At 38.0% G+C, this 18,410-nt stretch overlaps 1 protein-coding gene across 1 annotated transcript; it reads left to right on the forward strand.

Moving 5' to 3' along the window:
• Positions 1-16,076: 16,076 nt before the first annotated feature.
• On the forward strand, positions 16,077-18,410 carry LOC306896249 (uncharacterized protein; the record flags this gene model as incomplete). The annotated part of the gene is made up of 3 exons (XM_079460052.1): positions 16,077-16,183; positions 16,765-16,873; positions 17,074-18,410. The coding sequence occupies 3 exons, from the start codon at positions 16,077-16,079 to the stop codon at positions 17,599-17,601; spliced, it is 744 nt and encodes a 247-aa protein (XP_079316178.1). The 3' UTR covers positions 17,602-18,410.

Consider the following 18,410-nt stretch of genomic DNA (forward strand, 5'->3'; position numbering starts at 1 on the left):
TGCGGCGAGAATGGCTAAAATGCCACCTGCGCAATTACAACGACAGGCCCCAGCGCTCCTCGCCGCTTTGTTTTATGTCCTTCAGAGACACACATAGCCTCTTACGCATGGATGAGAACTCAAACCAATCTGCTTTCTCTCTCTCTCTCACACACACGCATACATCTTACTTATTTTGCTATCAGAAATGCAAATTTGAATCAGTCGATGATGTTTATGTAGATGTTTCAGATTTTATCTGTGACCTGCATCAGTGTGTACCATCAAAACAGAAATGGGGCAGTTACTATGACGATGAAATTTCAGTCGCATAATTTATTCATTAAGGCGTAAGCATTACATCACCGCACACTCACTATTTTCACGATTTAGTGGCACTTTTGCCTTTTGTCTTATTGTTTTTGTGGCTTTTAATAGGGCTGTTTGGAAGCAAGCAGTTTTGGGTTTATCTTAAAATAAACGATGACGATCACTGAGAATTTTTATATCGCCACCTTGCCTGTGTGTGTAAATACTAACAAATCTTACACGATCTAAAACCACACAAACGCTCCCGACGCGGTTTCCGTCGCTTGTCGCACTTTAGCAAAACAGTCCAAATAGGCTTGTAGCGTACGTGTTTGTTTTATCTGTGTATTGTTGATTTTTTTCTATCGTTTCTGTCTTTTAAAAGGGAAAGATGGAAGGAGAAACAAAAGGAGAAAATCTCAGGGGGCATTTATAATTCATGGCTTAGCTTAGTGGCTGGGAAAGTGCGCAATACGGGTGTTCCAAGGTTTATTTGCTGATATCCCTCTTTCCTCCACACGCTTCCACTGGTTTTACGCGCCCGGCGGATTGAGTTTACGCACGGCCAAAAGTTAGGTCAGCACTGGAGCAGGAGTTCAGGAGAAATGCACTGGTCTTCTTAAAAAAACTCAGATTTTTTTAAAATGTATTTCATGCAAATGGTTTGAGAAACAGTGCTCAATGCAACTAACCCTTTTACATTTTCAATACATTTATGCATTTGTTTTAAATCCAAAGTTCCATATATTCATGCATACATTTGGTCAGTTTGTGTATTTGGGATTCGAACCCGTATCACGAGTCTTTACCAAATGAGCTATAAGAATATAATAATGTGCAATTCAGAAAACAAAATAAAAGCTGGGAGGAAAAGGGCTTCCAACAATCCTGTAAATATTTCTCGATGACATGAAAGGCTGTACATTCAATCAAACACTAATGTCGCTAATATTCATCAAATATTTAGGTCAGTGTTTGTCCTCTGTGTTACGCAACTAAATTAAAGTGCCAGTAAATATTTAATGATATACGTTATTAATAACGTCATTTATGAATAGTAATTGTCGCACAATTTGTTAAGTATATGCAGTTCTTATCCCCACTTATTTTTTAATAATAAACTGATGTTCCTTGTAAAACTCTGTGTCTTGTATCAGAAGATGTTAGGAAGCACTGGTTCAGGGAATCAGATGGTTCACTGTTTAATTCAAATGAGCGCTGAAGCTGTTCTCTGTGTGTTTGGATTGCCGGCCTGCTGTCATGAATAATAGAGTTGAGGAGTCCTGCACGTGCAGCGTGGCATTGTTCACAGTTTGTGTCACACCAGCTCCGGGTTAACTAGGCAAAACAAAAGCTTTTCAATATTTCAGTGGGTTAGGGACACTTGCACAGACCTCAGACACAACACACTAAGATATGCAAAGACTTGACAAATAAAAGTACATTCAGAAATTTGCATATAACACAATGCTGAGCATTTTATTTTTTATGTTTTATTAAAAATAATGACTTTGTTTTACACTTTTAATGCTGGTTAGGATGTTTAAACAATGCTTCAACTGAGTACTTCACAAACACAAACAGTTTTCTTTTTCAATACTTTTTTTACGTGATTTATTTCTTAATCACCTTTTTTCAGAGATGATCTATTTATCTCTTTAACTTTCAAGTATTCAGAATCTAATATTTAATCTTTTAGGACTGGCTTTAAATTCAATACAACTCCTATATATATATATATATATATATATATATATATATATATATATATGTTATGATGTTTTTCCAAATACCATTGTCATTCCTGTACTGTATTCAGTATATGATCTTTGTTTTAGATAAAAAAATGCTTAGCAAAATCATTTAATATAAAAAGTCAATATCATATAAAAATACACAGTATAACGAAAAATATCATGTATAAAAAACACTATGAATAAATGAAATGTAATATTGTCGTCATTTTTATCAGAAGTTAACTTCTGGAATATGTTTGGCTTAAATATAACAATTTATTTTCTATATCATTTATATTAATGTTTGATTGTATATTAATTGGATTAAATGACGTTAAAACTACTCAATAGTTATCCATTCTTTGCGGAGGTCTACTGGAAGTTAAGTTTGGGCCACACAACGTTTATGTTCTTGCCGCTGAAACCCTCCATAAGCTGGATTCTCTGCCATTTCTAACTACAACACGATGTCACTCATCGTATGTTTCCTAAAAGCCAGCTGAGTTTCCCAGAATCCCTTGCAAAACTCAATGGCACCTGAGTTTCAGACAAAATTCATGTCTCGTAAATTTAACCTCACAGCAGCCTCTTTAGTTTTAATGCATGTATGACAGAAGCTCTAGTGTTGTAAAGCTGTTGTCTGTGATTCTGGATAGACCCATTGGACAAATATGATGCCAATACACCGTCCAGAAGAATGTCTGCTGTGCCTTCATCCATAGCTCGTAATGGCTCATGGTGGTATTATTATTCAATTGGTCCTTTGCATTTCTGAGCTAAAAGACAGTCTGTGAGATACTCGCATGAAAATGTGAAAATCTTAATTAAATTCTTTCAGTCATTAATATCAATTAAAGATATAAATAATGTTATCATAATGAGAAAGCAACCATAACTACTGGTGGGTGATTGTTTTGTTCGTTGTATTTCAAATTAAAAGTTTTTTTAGTTAGTTTGTAATTCTCTAATGAGTCATTCGTTTTTTTATTGCCTCATATATCTTGATACATTAGACATTGAAGTTACAAATTGGAAATCATCCGTTTTATTTATCACAATAGCTTAATGAACTAAACATGGTAAATTGTATTTAATATGCAGATGTGCTAAATATGAATATGATTTATTCGTTTTCTTTGTACTTTCTTAAATGTATTTAAAAAAATGTCTGGTGTTGTAATGTGTTTCTCAAAATAAATAAAAATGTTACCAAAAATATCAGTTTTTATCTGTATGCAATCGATGTCCTCAGTATCACAGTTCTTTAATTCTTTAGTTCCTCAATGACGTCATCTTCCTGGAAGTGACATCACTGTTGTTGGAAAGCAACGGCACAGACATCATTAAATATTAAGAGTGGATTTTAAACATTCTGTGATGTTTTCTGCCATTTGCTGTGCGTGTCGCTTTCCAACATTCCATCATGTTTGACAAAATTACAGAAATCAGTTAAAATGATCAAAACTATTGTTGATGTGTATCAAAACAACCATGTTAACACTTTTATGGAAGCTACCTTTAAGCAATGCATAACTGTAGCTTTAACTTCAGCGTCCCATTTATTGAGTCATTTAATAAAACAATTCCAGTACGGAAACCTGTTTCCAAACTTCAATAACAACACATTATTTCGATTTGTAAAGGTTGCAGGGCTCAAATGCTGATGCGTAATAGGAATGATTAATTCTGTTTTCCGGATGCTCGGTTCAGACTTTAATAGAAAGCGCATTGTGATGTGAGAAACCCAAAGAAATGAGAGAATCTTTCATATGAAGGTTTAGGAGGATCTGTGTGTGTGTGTGTGTGTGTGTGTGTGTGTGTGCTGGTCAGAATGACACCTGCTCTCACATGAGATGACCACGTTTAGTCAATGTATGGATCCTGCCATCTACTGCCAATACTGAAAATGACATGTAAGAGCTATTAGGTGATTATTATTGAGTTCAGCTAAGCAACACAGGCTTGAATTTATGGATAATTGTTTACAGCTCTTATATCATATTCACAGAGATATGGTCATGCAAAATGAAAATATCAACTAGACTTTAAACTACACTTCTTATTTTGAGATGTAATTTCAAAGTAAAAAGTAGCATCATATTTATTAAGATTTTATATTTTAACTGACTAAAATTCGAATATTTATTTTCCGATACACATACCCTGAAAAATGGGTTTACTGAATTAAACCAACAAAAAACTATATATAGATATAAAAACATAATATACAATACATATAAATGTTTGATTATATGACAATATAAATAACGATTACATGTATATAATTTACAATAATACAATTAATTGATGACTTATTAACTATTTCCTATAAATACATAATATCACATTTTGGCAGATTGTCTCCACTTGATTATTTGATGTATGTTCAGACTCTGATTCTTTTATTTTGACATCATTTTATCTTATTCTGTTGTTTTTTACTTGAACATCCTGCAATGTAAATATACGTATCTGTGTACAATACTGCCGATGTTGTGTGCAAATAAATAATAATAACAGATTTAAATATAGTGCCATGTGTAACCCTCATGTTCAGTGAAACAGAGAGGCTGGCCTCTGTTGGACATCGTCTGCTATTGCAGTTACATTAAGACAAATGATTTGATATGATTTATATTCGTTTCATCTACACACATTTATGTACGTTGTCCTCAACACACACACACACACACACACACACAGGATGAGATGAATCCGGTTCCTTAGCAGCTCAAGAGACGAATGGTCATTATTGACACGTTTGTTTAAAAATCGTAGTTTCTCTGTGCGGCCCCAACACTGTTTAACCACCGGGTTAATAAGCTCTTTGATTCTTGATCTCAATATTGCTCATGGAGGCATAAAGCGTATTTCTGATCAATCTATTTGATTCATTCTCTGTGGTCACGTTATCCAATCAGCATTGAGCTGAAGCGTAGTGGAGCAGTGTTGTGTTTCGCCTCTAAATAACAGTTAATAACTGTACTCCGAACGGAGCGCTAACACACACACACACTAACACACAAGTAGAACTTGTACATCACACGCCGGGGAATCTTCACAGACACTTAAGTTACACTAAAGTCTCAAGCGAAAGAAATGACTGGCTGTTACTCAGTGCTAAATGGTCTCATATCATCGTGTTTGTGTGTACGTGTGTGTGTGTGTGTGTGTGTGTGTGTGTGCTTGGCGGGTAAATAAAGTAAACACCAGTGCTGTAGACATCACAGGAGCTGCTCTTTACGGCTCTCAGATCGACTGTTCAAACACAGTTTAAGGATCCACATTTATAACACGTGATGACTGCTGGTAACATTAACAATCTGTGTGTGTGTCCCGTGAGGTTTGGACAGGATTGAGTTTGATGTGGACATTGTTTATAAGGCTTTGTGTTTCTCAACAGTGACCCATTGTAGAACTTATTGCTATCAGCTTTTGTTTTCAAAAGAGATAAGTCATAGTTGTTGAGTTCACATTGACAACTATGGCAAATCGGATTCATTCCTGATGAAACTCAAGACGTGGGAAAATACCATCGGCCATCTTTCCTCAGGAGAGACTAGAAAAAATCTGAATTCTGTCATCATTCATTCACCCTCACAAAACACAAAAGAAGATCTGTTGAGAAATGTCTTCAATGGAAGTCAATGAGGGTTAGTGTTGTTTTGGCAACGTTCTTTAATATATCTTCTTTTCTGCAGACGAAAGAAAGTCATGCAGGTTTGGAATGACATGAGGGTGAGCGAATGATTAACTCATTTTAGTTTTTGGGTAAACCATCATATTAAGTAAACATCACAGTTAATCTTTATGTTGTCTAGAAAAACACACTGAGATATTAAGAAGGTTTCAAATAACCTATGTGTGATTTCCAATAAAAAATGAACATGTGTAAAATCCAATATATGCTTTTCGGTGTGAATGTGACTGTGTTTGTCTGTTCTTGTGTCGTCTAATTGCCAAACAAAAGGCTTTGGTGGGTCTTATTCAGCTCTTTGGAAACTCTTTGCACGCAGGCTTCATTCAGGTCAGCTTGTTAAGTGGTTAATTACACAGCAAACACAATAAGAGCTGTCACAGGACGCCTGTGAGCGAGAGACCCTCAAAGCCCCCTGACAGCCGTAAGCCACACACATGAACATTACTTGACCCACAATAACAGATGAGCTGTAAATCAAACACCAATCCACCTCAGACTTCACAAGTGATTAGATATGAAGTTAAACATAAAATAATATTTGACGGTCCCGTGAAAATTAAGTCGTTTTTTTTACTATGGATTATCTGCACTGATAAATGAATAAAACAAGGATTTTGTATTAAAAAAAGGAAAGCTCTCATACTTACTGTACAGCATTTTCTTTTCCTCAGTTAAACAACTTGTTTTATATTAAATTAAATAGAAATACCTGTAATTTTCATACATACTTGGGTCCCAAAGCGTGGACGCTCCAAAAAGCATAAATCCATTAAATGTATCCAAATGTCACGAATCCAAATAGATTTTGTATTTCAATAAATATAAAAAATACTCAAACTCATTTTGTTACCATGTTTTTGTGTGTTAGTTTTCTGTATTTTTTTTTGTTATTATTACTTAATGAATAAATTAATTCTAAATGCATAATAAAATACAGATGTTTTGGCTGATTAACTCTTCATATGTAGATAAATAAACATTGTGTTCAATGTTCAAAGAAAGGAAGTCAACATCTGCAGTGGCACGAGGGTGGGAGAACTTTTGGGGTTAACCATTGCTTTCGAATGCCAGCCAAGAGGATTGTTTTTATATTGTGAATATCGTGAGATGAGATGCATTTCAACATTACAAAATGTAAACCGAGAATAAAAGATCTGAAATTAAATTGAACCAAATGACTCCCAGGATCATACACACATACACATAAAGATCTGAATTAATCATAACAACGTGAAAAAATGCCGCCAGAGAGAGAGAGAGAGAGCCTGTGGGAATGAAAGAGGTGTGTGAATGGAGGACGGGTGGTCTTACAGCTGGGAGATGCTCTGTTCCGTCCGCTTGTGTTCCTCTGTTGACAAAGTTGTGTAATTAGGGCCGAGAGCCCATTAGAGGAGAATATTCAAAGGGTGATAAATGGCTTTAATAAAGGAGCCGTGTGTCCCTTTAACAGAGACAAATCTTTCCCATCTTTCCTCTGCGCTGATAACACGTACGGCAGACCTCTCTTTCATCTCACCTGCTCCAGACCTAAAATCCTCTCACGCTGAATCCTTCCTCCCGTTATTATGAGTGCGCTTGTTAGACAATATCACCAGCGTGGTGTACTTCTCTTAGATATAAATCACAAACGCTGGGCTTTCAGATGCTCAATAGGTCCACAAAAGGCTTTCTGGGTAGGAATCTGACAAATCAAATACTTAAAAGCTTTTTAACCGTCTCACACCTAATAGGTGGCAAAAAAACAAGATTATTTTTAAAGTAATAGTTCATCCAAAAATAAATTGTCATGGTTGTCTTTGATTGGCCATATGAATCCATGAAACACAAGAAATGAAATTTAACAAAATGCCGCCGTTTCTCATACAATAGAAGTGAATGGGGACTGGAGTCATCAGATCTCTAACATTGAGCCCAATGCTTCTTTCATGTTCAACGGAGGAACACATGAGATTTTGTGGGTTTGCAAAGACACGAGGGTGAGTAAATAATGTCAAAATGTCCTTTTTTGGGTGGACTATACCTTTAATAGCACAGAGCGTCTCTTTTATGAGTCCTGCAGGGCTCGGGCTGGGTGTGGTGTGGTGTGGTGGCCAAAGCACTTCTCCGCTCATAATAGTACATCTCTTTTAGGACCTGTCTGCATATGCCCACGAAAACATGCGCTCGCCCTCGGTGGAGAGACAAAGCAGGAGAGAGGACACCATTAAAAAAAAGAAAACACGCCAAGAATGTCAGACTTGCATTATACTGCTTACAACATACAACATCATTTCCTGCATGCAGATGACTTTTATTTTACATTTGCAATGTCCAGCATTATGTACTGTAAGATGTATTGAAATGGAAGAAAGTTGAGCGGTTGATGCATTGTTCAGTTTGCTCTATTGTACAATGCACCTTGCATTGGGTCACATATTGTTGGGAGTATGCATATTGCAATAATAGTATAGACAGTTTCAAAGCAACAACATAAACAAATGTTACTGTTCATGCGAGCGTTCGTGGACTGCCCTTAACTACCGGTTCACATTTGCAAGTAATAGAGGGCCTGTAGATTATTTGTGATAACAAGCTAAAGAAACCTAGAAGGACTGTTACTTGGCAAAACTTGCCTATCCAATATTTTGAATTTAAGACTGCGATACCAAGCTCTACCACTAGATGTCAATGTCGCATACGGTTTCTTTAAATGCTACAAAACTACAGGACCTAATCAACAAATTAGTTTATTTAATACAATAACAAGACAATATAATAATAATATTAACATAAATAAAATTAAATATGAAAAGCCAGACTGATAAACAAACACAGACTGTACTGCAGTCAAGGCGCGCAAAACTGTCTATTGGAGGTCTTGTCATGGGTCAAGATGTCATGCAAATTGAATGACTCATCAAAATAATAATGTAATATATCATAACACTGCATGTTTTAACATTGTAATTAAAAACAAATTGAAGGCAATAAATGTGTTCTGGTTTATTGGTGTACCACATGTCACAATACAAAAAACGTAATGATATGTAAAGCTATTGCGATTGTTTTACGATATGACATCTGTTTGATTCTATCGGTTGATCGGCTAATACCTTTGTATGTTATAATGTTTCATTTATATTTAATTTTGACCTTTCTTAGAGTTTAGCTCTATTTATTTTCATTTTGTGTAAAATTTTCAATGAGAGACCTATTCAATTTCTATTAATTACACACTGGTTCATCAAAGCCTTGAATGCTGTTGATTCTTAAACCAAACAACAGATAATATTAACAATTATTCATGTTTCAGAAATAAGAGATGAGGTTGCTGTACTCGATGTGTGAGCCGGTCTCTGTGAGGTCTCCATCAAAGCTCGTGTCCTCATATCATCCACTGACAGGTTCCTGCCCCCTCAGACCATCTCCAGGGCACATGAGACCATCAGATCACATTATACAGTCCAACATACAGCCGGAGCCAATTAAAAAACACACCAAACACTAATGAACCTCTCTTTCTCTCTCTCTCTCTCTCTCTCTCTCAGGAGTCTTCTTGGAGGGAGTCGGACCCCTTCTTTCAGTGAATGAGTGACTAAGGTTCATTTTATTAACTGATGGGCAAGATCAATTCTGCAACATAACCTAATGTTCTTCTCCTTTTATAAAGAATCTACATGCTGGTTATAATGAATTTAACAGCACTTGTCTTATTGGTTAGACCTATTGAACGAAAGCTTTGCCTTGAGTCGTTATAATGGGTGAGAATGAAAATATGGGGAAAATGTTGAAAAGACCCAATCGTGAGTTGAAACAACCCAGCATTTTCTAGGGTGTCATTACTCTTTTTACTTCCATTTTGTCTTTCATTTTGAAATGTTTACAGTATTTTAAAATGTCACTTTTGTCATATGTCCTTTATATGTAAGTCTTTTATTTTATAAAATAAATAAAAACACTTACTCACCCAAAAATACAAATCCGTCAGCATTTACTCACCCTCTTGCGAATTCAAACCCGTATGACTTTCTTACTTCCGCAGAACACAAAAGAAGATATTTTGACGAATGTTTGTAACCGGCACCCATTGACTTGCATTGATTTTGTGTGCATGGGGGCAAGTGCTGTTCGGTTACCAGCTCTCTTCAAAATATCTTCCTTTGTTTTCCGCGAAAGAAATAAAGTCTTAAAAGACTACTGACAAGAGGGTGAGGAAATGATGACAGAATTTTCATTTTTGGGTGAACTCGCTTTAAAAAATCTTTGTTTACTCCATTTTAGAAATGCATTTGCTTTACTTGCATTTAACAGTGTTTAAAAATACAACAAATTGAAATATATACATTTATTTTTAAAGAGCCTTCGCAAGATGTTCACACTGGTTCAGAAGCACTTCCATTTTTTGTTTTTATTATTTTATCCTAAATAGATTAAAAAACCATCCCGATATTCGTTAAATATTTTGTTAGAAATATTCTGTTGGTCATGTTTTGTTTAAATGTTTTTTTACCCGCTTCAAAGGTTTTTATGGATCAGCTTTGTTTACGTCATCCGAAGTGGTCCTTATGTAAGATATTAAACAATACATAAAGAAAATCTTAAATGATATTTTTTTATCAACTCTATCTATAGTTAACTGGAGTACTTTACAGCGACAAACACATTTGGATTTGAATCAAAGTTCGCCGATAAGCTTCTTCAGAATGAATAATTCAATTGTTTTAATAGTCTGGTGATACTTCATTGCAGTTTCTTCTGGAGTCTCAAGTTGTCCTGTAAATGAATGAAGTCCAGTGACGTACAGATCAGTCCTTACACAGTGAAATGATGACAGATGTGATGAGCGAGACAGTATTAGCCGGATGTTTAGCGTAATGTTCCATGATGGCTTCCTAACACGAGATGATCTGCTCCGTCGCGACGTGACTAATGAAACGCATCCTGTTTTAAAAGCTTCTGCAGAAAACAGCAACATCTGCGGTGATCTCGCTCTCATCTCCAGATGTAATTAACCTTGCTTACAGAAAGGTTGCTTATTTGAATGACTGCGGTTTAGTTATTTAGGAAGAAAATCATTTTCTCGCCTTCATATTGGATGAAATATTGCCTGGGACATAATTTTTATTCGGAAGCAGCTCGGCGCGAGATATTATTTAAATTATCTTTCCTTGGGCTAAATTCTTCTGAAATATCAGTTTGATTTATCATGCAGTGATAGTGGGAGAATGAAGCATATGAGGGTTTTATTACGAGGAGGGAAACGTCGTCGCTCCTGCATAAAATGAGTCAGACCGACTGTCACATATGAAGAGCGGATGTGAAATATTGCAGACACGAGTCTGTGCCTGACAATTAAACCAGCTTCATAATTCAAGATGATTTAAAAATCTGTTTTCATCGTCATTGTGCATCGGGCTGTCAGGTGTATACGTTTATAAACAAACAAAACATCAGTTTGGTCGTTGTTATGGATTTACAGGAAACCGAACGTTAAACATAATTCAACTAAATCAAACACAGTAATCACATCTGAGACTTACAATCTGATCGTCCATTTACAACGATTTTCATTCACATATTCACTCTTCGACGCCCTAGAAGAACCATTCTTTAAAGGAACATCGCTTTCTTACTTTTTTAAAGGTTCCTTACGGACCCAAAAGGACCTTTCGAAGCACCTTTTTTTAAGAGTGTTGATAAGAAAAGTCTTCTACATTAGCAGTGTTTGATACACTTGACAGAATCTCTCATGTTCCGACGAATATAAAAGCATAAAGGTTTGAAATGTATACAATATGAACTGTGCTTTACAAAATAAAAAAGGATGAGCCGTTTTTCCATGGGAACTCCAATGCTGTATAAAGGCATCCCAGCATGCACCACATGATGTTCTCTTGAGAGAATACCCAGAATGTACAAACCCAACCTGATCTCACAGGAATTTGTAACTATTTTACGAGGTCGCTTATTCATATGAATTGGTTCAGGATTATTAGAAAAAAGCATTACTGAAGCTCTCCTCCAACCCAAAACGTCGCTGGCGCTAAGGCAAATCGTACGGAAAAATGTACTAATAAGATTTCGATTTATGAATTAATGTGTTGACAGATCTGTTATCTAGTCAAGGTGTGAAATTAAAATCAAATCACTTTTATTGTCACATCACCGCAGCGCAAGTGCAGAAACCATTTACATATAGACAGAACTATTTACACACAGGTACATGCAGACTTATACAGATGACAGTGTGCAATACACACACACACACACATACTCAGTACACACATTAAACAACATATGTACACATTCTGCACACACAATAATATGCGATGGTGCAGGAGATCATACATAAGCTGGATACGGGAATGTCATGAATGTGCATTGGATGGTATCCAGTGGTAGCTGCTAGATTGTTGTATTAGTGCAGTGTGTACGTGTAGTCCAGTTTGAACTTTGTAAGAGTTAAAGTGCAGTATGTGGTATACCGTAAAGTGGGAGTATGCTGTAAGGTGTGTTAGTTCTGACTCTTCATTAGCCTGAGGGATAAAGCTATCCCTCAGTGGGATAGTACGGGATCGGATGCTGCGGAAACGTCTTCCTGAGGGCAGCAGAGGCAGCAGTCTGTGGGACGGGTGGCTGGAGTCACTGATGATCCTCCGGGCTTTCCTTGTACACCGCCTGGCGTAGATGTCCTGGAGGGAGGGAAGCTCACCTTTTCAGAGCTTTGCGGTTGCCAGCGGTGCTGTTTCCAAACCAGGTGATGCAGCCGGTCAGGATGCTCTCCATGGTGCAGGTGTAGAATGATCTGAGGATGCTGGGGCTCATTACGAACTTCCTCAGTCGTCTTAGGAGGAAGAGGCGTTGGTGGGTGTTGTGTGTGAGCGGACCATGTGAGATCCTCAGTGATGTGAACGCCGAGGAGGAACTTAAAGCTGTTTAACCGCTCCACAGGTGTCTTGTCGATGCTGATGGGTGTGTGGTCTCTAACATATTTTATAATAACACATGGTACAAAAGACATTTCCAATGTGTCTGACTTTATTTAGAATATTATCATTATATTCATTATATTCATATAAAATTATAATGCTTATTTACTATATTATATTATTATATAAGGTTAAGCATTAGTTTGAGAGTATCAAATATTTCAATGGTATGAGTCTTGTTAGGACTAACTAAAATCAGTCTTATTATAGAAAATAATTTTTCTTTTTTATGAGGTGTTACGCGCTAAGCAAACATTTTGAAGTTCGTGAAAACTCAATTCTCCTTTGTTCAGATTTAACGGGAGGCCATAAAGCCACATATTCATTCGTGATGGGTTGCCCTTTAACGCTGTCATGTTATATTACCTCACCGGTCACATTTCACACGTGTGTCATTAAAAGAATCTCTGCGTGTTTTACACCCACGTAACAGACAGATGTTGAGTCTTGAGAGCATGACTTGACTGTCATATTAAATAACTGACCGAAACTATGGCCGTCCTCTAAATTTCACATCAACATCAGTCTTATATAAATGTTCTTTAACATCAATGTTTACAGCCACTTTTGTTATGTGATGGCACTTTTTGGCCACTTTGTCATCTAAAAGTTTAAAAATCACAACAGTTTTTTCTCCTAATTCCCATAAAACAACAAAGACCCCGGACCCTGGACCCTGGACCTCATGCCTGAATTATTGAGTGTCAGAGAGACCTCCAGCGTGACTTGTGTTCTCACAGTGAATTACAATGTGAATCCTGCTGTAATTATGACTCTTCGGATGCCTGAAGGGGGCAAATTAAACCTGAATATTTCATCATCTGTATGTCCTTCTCAAATTAGAGATCATTTTGGAAACGCAGCTAATTTTCATTACATATCTCCACAGAGGAATAGAGGGATGTGTGTAACAGCAACTGGAAAAGGAGTTTTCTCATCACAGTCCGGCTCATGTAAACTGTTATACATCTCACTTTACCTGCTGCCGTTATATCGGTCTCGCAGCACTCTGACTGGATTGACTCGTGTAATGATGTTAAACAGTTATTTCATGTCTTGCATTCAGATTTATCTTATGCAGAAGTGTTTTCTTCTACATAAGTTGTCAGTTACTATTACATATTATTTACAGAAATGTAAATAAAGGGTTTTAATAAACAAATAAAGTATTTCTTTCATAAAATCATAAGAGCTTATGAATTTTTTAGATACATGTTGTATTTTATGACATGGTAAGCTTGATTTTTATGAGTAACAGGTCATGTCCAAAGAATGTTGAATTTTGAATCCATTGTGTCATGATTCTTCCTTCTCTTGTCTTGATTTTCTGGTCTAGGGGCAGAATCATGACAGACCCACGTGTTTTATGTGGAGAGAGACGTATTATTGTCAATCAGGACATAATATGCGTTCTCTCCAGTCTCGTCATTGGCCCCGCCTCTCTCGTTCCTTGTATTGCTTTCCACCTGTGTCTCATTCCCCACACCTGTCCATTGTTATCTCCTCCGTTAGTCTCTCTATTTAATGCCCTATTGCAGTGGCGGCCGGCCAATAGAGGGCGCTAGGGCGCCGCCCCCCCTTAAGCCACAAAAAAAAAAAATTAAAACAATTAAAACAAAAATAGTAATAATAATGAGAAAAACATCAGTATGTCAATATTTGTGTGTTTTAAATATGGAATGCACCCAGTAATACATGTAAAATATGATACAAAATCATATTTGCAACCTTTCCTCTGCCTGTCTGACCGCTTCATCAGCTCTGGGGCGATAGAGAAAGCGCCCCAAGGAGGCGGGTCTATGTAGCAGTTAAGCCAATTGTTAATTTAAGGTATGAATGTATGACATAAAATTTAGCCAATCAGCGTTCTTAAATAGAATCCAAGAAGGGCGATAATTTTATCGCCCCAAGCCCTGATAAAATAAGGACTGGGCTCGCCTCTAGGGGCGCCATTTTTACTAAACGACAATGGCGAGCGCGGACGTTACTCCTCCAAGACCCAACCCTAACTCGGTGAAATCTCTCCTCCAAGATCCGTTTGAGAGGAGAACTTTGTCGGAGAAAGTTCGGGTGAAAGAGCTGGGCCCAGAACAAGCTGACCTCTCAATTAAACAGCAGGCTAGCGAAAAAGGGAAGCAGTATATGCGCGGCTTCTCCCGTAGCTGGTACACCAGGAAGGCTTGGCTAGCTGGGTGCACCCATGCTAATGCTTTATTTTGCTTTCCGTGCTTGCTTTTTAAAACGACGGGGACAGATCCAGCATGGACAGTTACCGGAGTGAGGGATATGAAGCACCTGTCAGAGAAGGTAAAGAAACACGAGAACACCAGGGCACATATGGATAACTCTGTAAAGCTAGCCATATTAGGAAGGGTGAACATTGCTACGCAGCTGGATGACGGCCACAGAATTGCGGTGAGAAAACATAATTGGATAAAGGTGGATAAAAACAGGCACATTTTATCCAAAATTATCGATTGTGTGAAGTTTTGTGGTGCTTTTGAGTTGGCCTTGCGTGGGCATGAGGAGACTGACTCCTCGGACAACCCCGGCATTTTCCGGGGCTTGGTGGATTTTGTTGCCTCCCTTGACAGTGTGCTGGAGGAGCACCTGAAGACAGCTACTGTTTTTAAGGGCACGTCAAAGACGATACAGAACGAGCTGTTGGACTGCATGCTGTCAGTGCTTAAGGATCCTGGAGGAAGTAAAGAGTGCTGATTTTATCGCAATTCAAGCCGACGAGACGACTGACGTTTCCACCCACTGCCAGCTGGTGCTGGTGCTACGCTACATCGATGCTAACAGTAACATCCAAGAGCGGTTTTTCGAGTTCATTACGATCCAGAACGCAACCGCCGACACCATCGCTACAGCGCTGCTGGAGAGGCTCAGCACCATACTCTCACATGGACAAAAGGCCAAACTTATTGCCCAGGCTTACGACGGAGCAAGTGTGATGAGGGGAGCCACCGGCGGAGTGCAGCGTAAAATAGTGGATGTGTACGAAAATGCGCACTACGTCCACTGCTATGCACATCAGCTGAACCTCATCATGCAGCAGGCTACTTCAGGCATCCCCAGGATCGGCACTTTCTTTTCCGACCTTGCAGGATTTTCTGCTTTCTTCTCCAGGTCTCCCAAGCGAACCACCGTGCTTGACCAAGTGGTTGCGCATAGACTCCCCAGAGCCTCTACAACACGGTGGAACTTCCACAGTCGCGCTGTAAACACTGTGTACGAGCACAAGGAAGACCTCCTATCGTGTTTCCAGACCATCAGAGACTCTGGGAACTTTGACCCCCGACTGTCAGAGAGGCTGGGGGCTTTGTGAGGATGCTCGAAGACGAGGCTTTCTGTTTTTTCCTGGCACTGTTCCACAAGATCATGCCAAATGTGGACATGCTTTTCAGCCAGCTGCAGAAGAGGAACATCGACCCTGTCTTCATTAAAGCACTTGTCCAGAGGTTCACAGACAGCATGCTAACAATCAGGTAAATAACTATATTTACTATTGGCTGTTTCTAATTGTTGTTAGAAAGATGAATAGCTCACTTCCAACAGTGCAAAAGCCTAAATGTGTCTTGTCATCAAAGTGAGTGATTATCATAGAGCACATCACAATTATATTTGTTTTAGGATTTTAAAAGGAAAGATAATACACAATCAGACTTTGATAATAATGCAGGAAAGTATTACACCGTTTGTAATAACAGACTTATTCAGGTGTCCACCAGGTCAGTTTCTAGAAGAGGCCTAGTTGTTATTGAAGATTCAAGATTAACTTTATTGTCATTCAGACTATTACTTACATAGGACAAGTGCACAGCAGAACAAAATTATGTTTGCATCCCTTAAAAATGGCTTAAAAACGTAATAACATAAGTTAATTATGTACATCACAGGTTAAAAGCAGTTACTAGACAGTTTGTGTGTGTCATACACACACACACAAATATATATATATATATATATATATATAGTCGCTGGTTATGTCTGTGTGTTGAGGGGGGGTTACAGTGAGTTAAGAAGTCTGATGGCAAGTTATCAAATTAAACTTTACTTTTTGACCCAGGGCCTCCGTTCCCTCTTTGTGTGGGGACAGCGCATCTGACGAGCAGCAGCATCCCATAAAGCGACGGAGGATGCTGGGACCAGGAGAACAACAGAGGTTGGCTACAGAGGTAAGTTGTGATGTAATTGTCAGTGTTTTCCCTAGAACTTTTTTTCAGGCCTGGTAGTATGTAGCCAAAACCAAAAACCCTGAACAATCAGCACCTTAGTAATCATATACTTGACTTGGACATAGGCATGTGTTCAGTCAGGATCACTTGCATCAAAATAGCTTTATTGCAAATTAAAGCTGAGGATGTATCTTTTACAGGTATGTGATACCATCCTGATTCATGCCAAGGAGAGGTTCTCCTTCACCCAGCACCTCATCAGCGCAACACTGTTGCACGGAGAGTTGTTCACACAACACAGTGTGAAGTTTCCCGATACAGCGCTTGAAACAACTGTGGAGGCATACCCCATGTTGGACAAGGCCAAGCTTAAAACTGAACTGTCCCTCATCTATGAGAACAGTGAGTTCAAGGCTTTTAGTGGTGCAGTGCCCCTGTTCCAGTTCTTCATGGAGAACAACCTTCAGAGCACTTTCACAGAGACTGTCAGCCTCCTGAAGATCCTCATCACCACACCCATGACAACAGCTGAGTCAGAAAGGTGCTTCTCTACACTGAAGAGGATCAAGACCTTCCTGAGAAACAGCATGACACAGGATCGCCTGAATGCTCTGGCTATGCTCTCCATGGAGAAGAAACTTGTCAGGGACATTCCTGACTTTAATAAAAGGGTCATTGAGAGGTTTGCCACTCAGAAGGACAGACGGGCAAAATTCCTGTACAAATAAGATGACACACACACACACACACAGATACACACACACACACACACGTTTCTTTGTATATAGTTGACCTTAGCATAAAAATCATTCAGTTATATATGGTACTCTAAAAAATGTTAATAGTGTGTTTGCTAATATTACTGTATATATGTTTTGTATCAATTAATTGTTGCAGTTCTGGAGCACATTAACAATTAGTTACATTTAGTTTGATCATAAAATACTTTATGCTATTCTTCCAGTCAAAGGTTTGAGTTCAGCCACTTGATATCCATTTCTATATGTAGAAATAGTCAATTGTTTACAAGTTCAGTTTAAATGCAAATAAAAGGCTTGTGTTTGTGCATCATGATGTTTATGTTTTTGTGTACGAATGCCTCAACTTTTTAATATTGGCATTAAATAATTACTGACTATTTCACTGAGCACTGCTGTCCTGCAGTTTGTGTTAAATTTTATTGCGATGGTTACGGAAACAAAAAAGTATGGCACAGCCCCACCGAGAATATTTTTCACCAGCCGCCACTGCCCTATTGTCTAGTGTCTTGTGCACATTCATTTTGGTTGTATACTGTGGTCCATGGCTTGTTCAGAGTGCCATTGTCAAAGATCCGGTCATTTTGTATGTATTGTCAAAGATCCGATCATTTTGTATGTATTGTCAAAGATCCGGTCATTTTGTATGTATGTCTTAAAGTTATTGTTTAACCCCTTCATCCTCACAGCCTGCACTTGGGTTCTTCCACCACATTCACAACACCATTGTACTTAAATGTCTATCATTTTGCAGTAGCAATAAAGTTATGTTTTCTGTT

The sequence above is a fragment of the Barbatula barbatula genome, assembly GCF_947034865.1.
Source record: "Barbatula barbatula genome assembly, chromosome: 7".
In the NCBI taxonomy this organism is placed as follows: domain Eukaryota; kingdom Metazoa; phylum Chordata; class Actinopteri; order Cypriniformes; family Nemacheilidae; genus Barbatula; species Barbatula barbatula.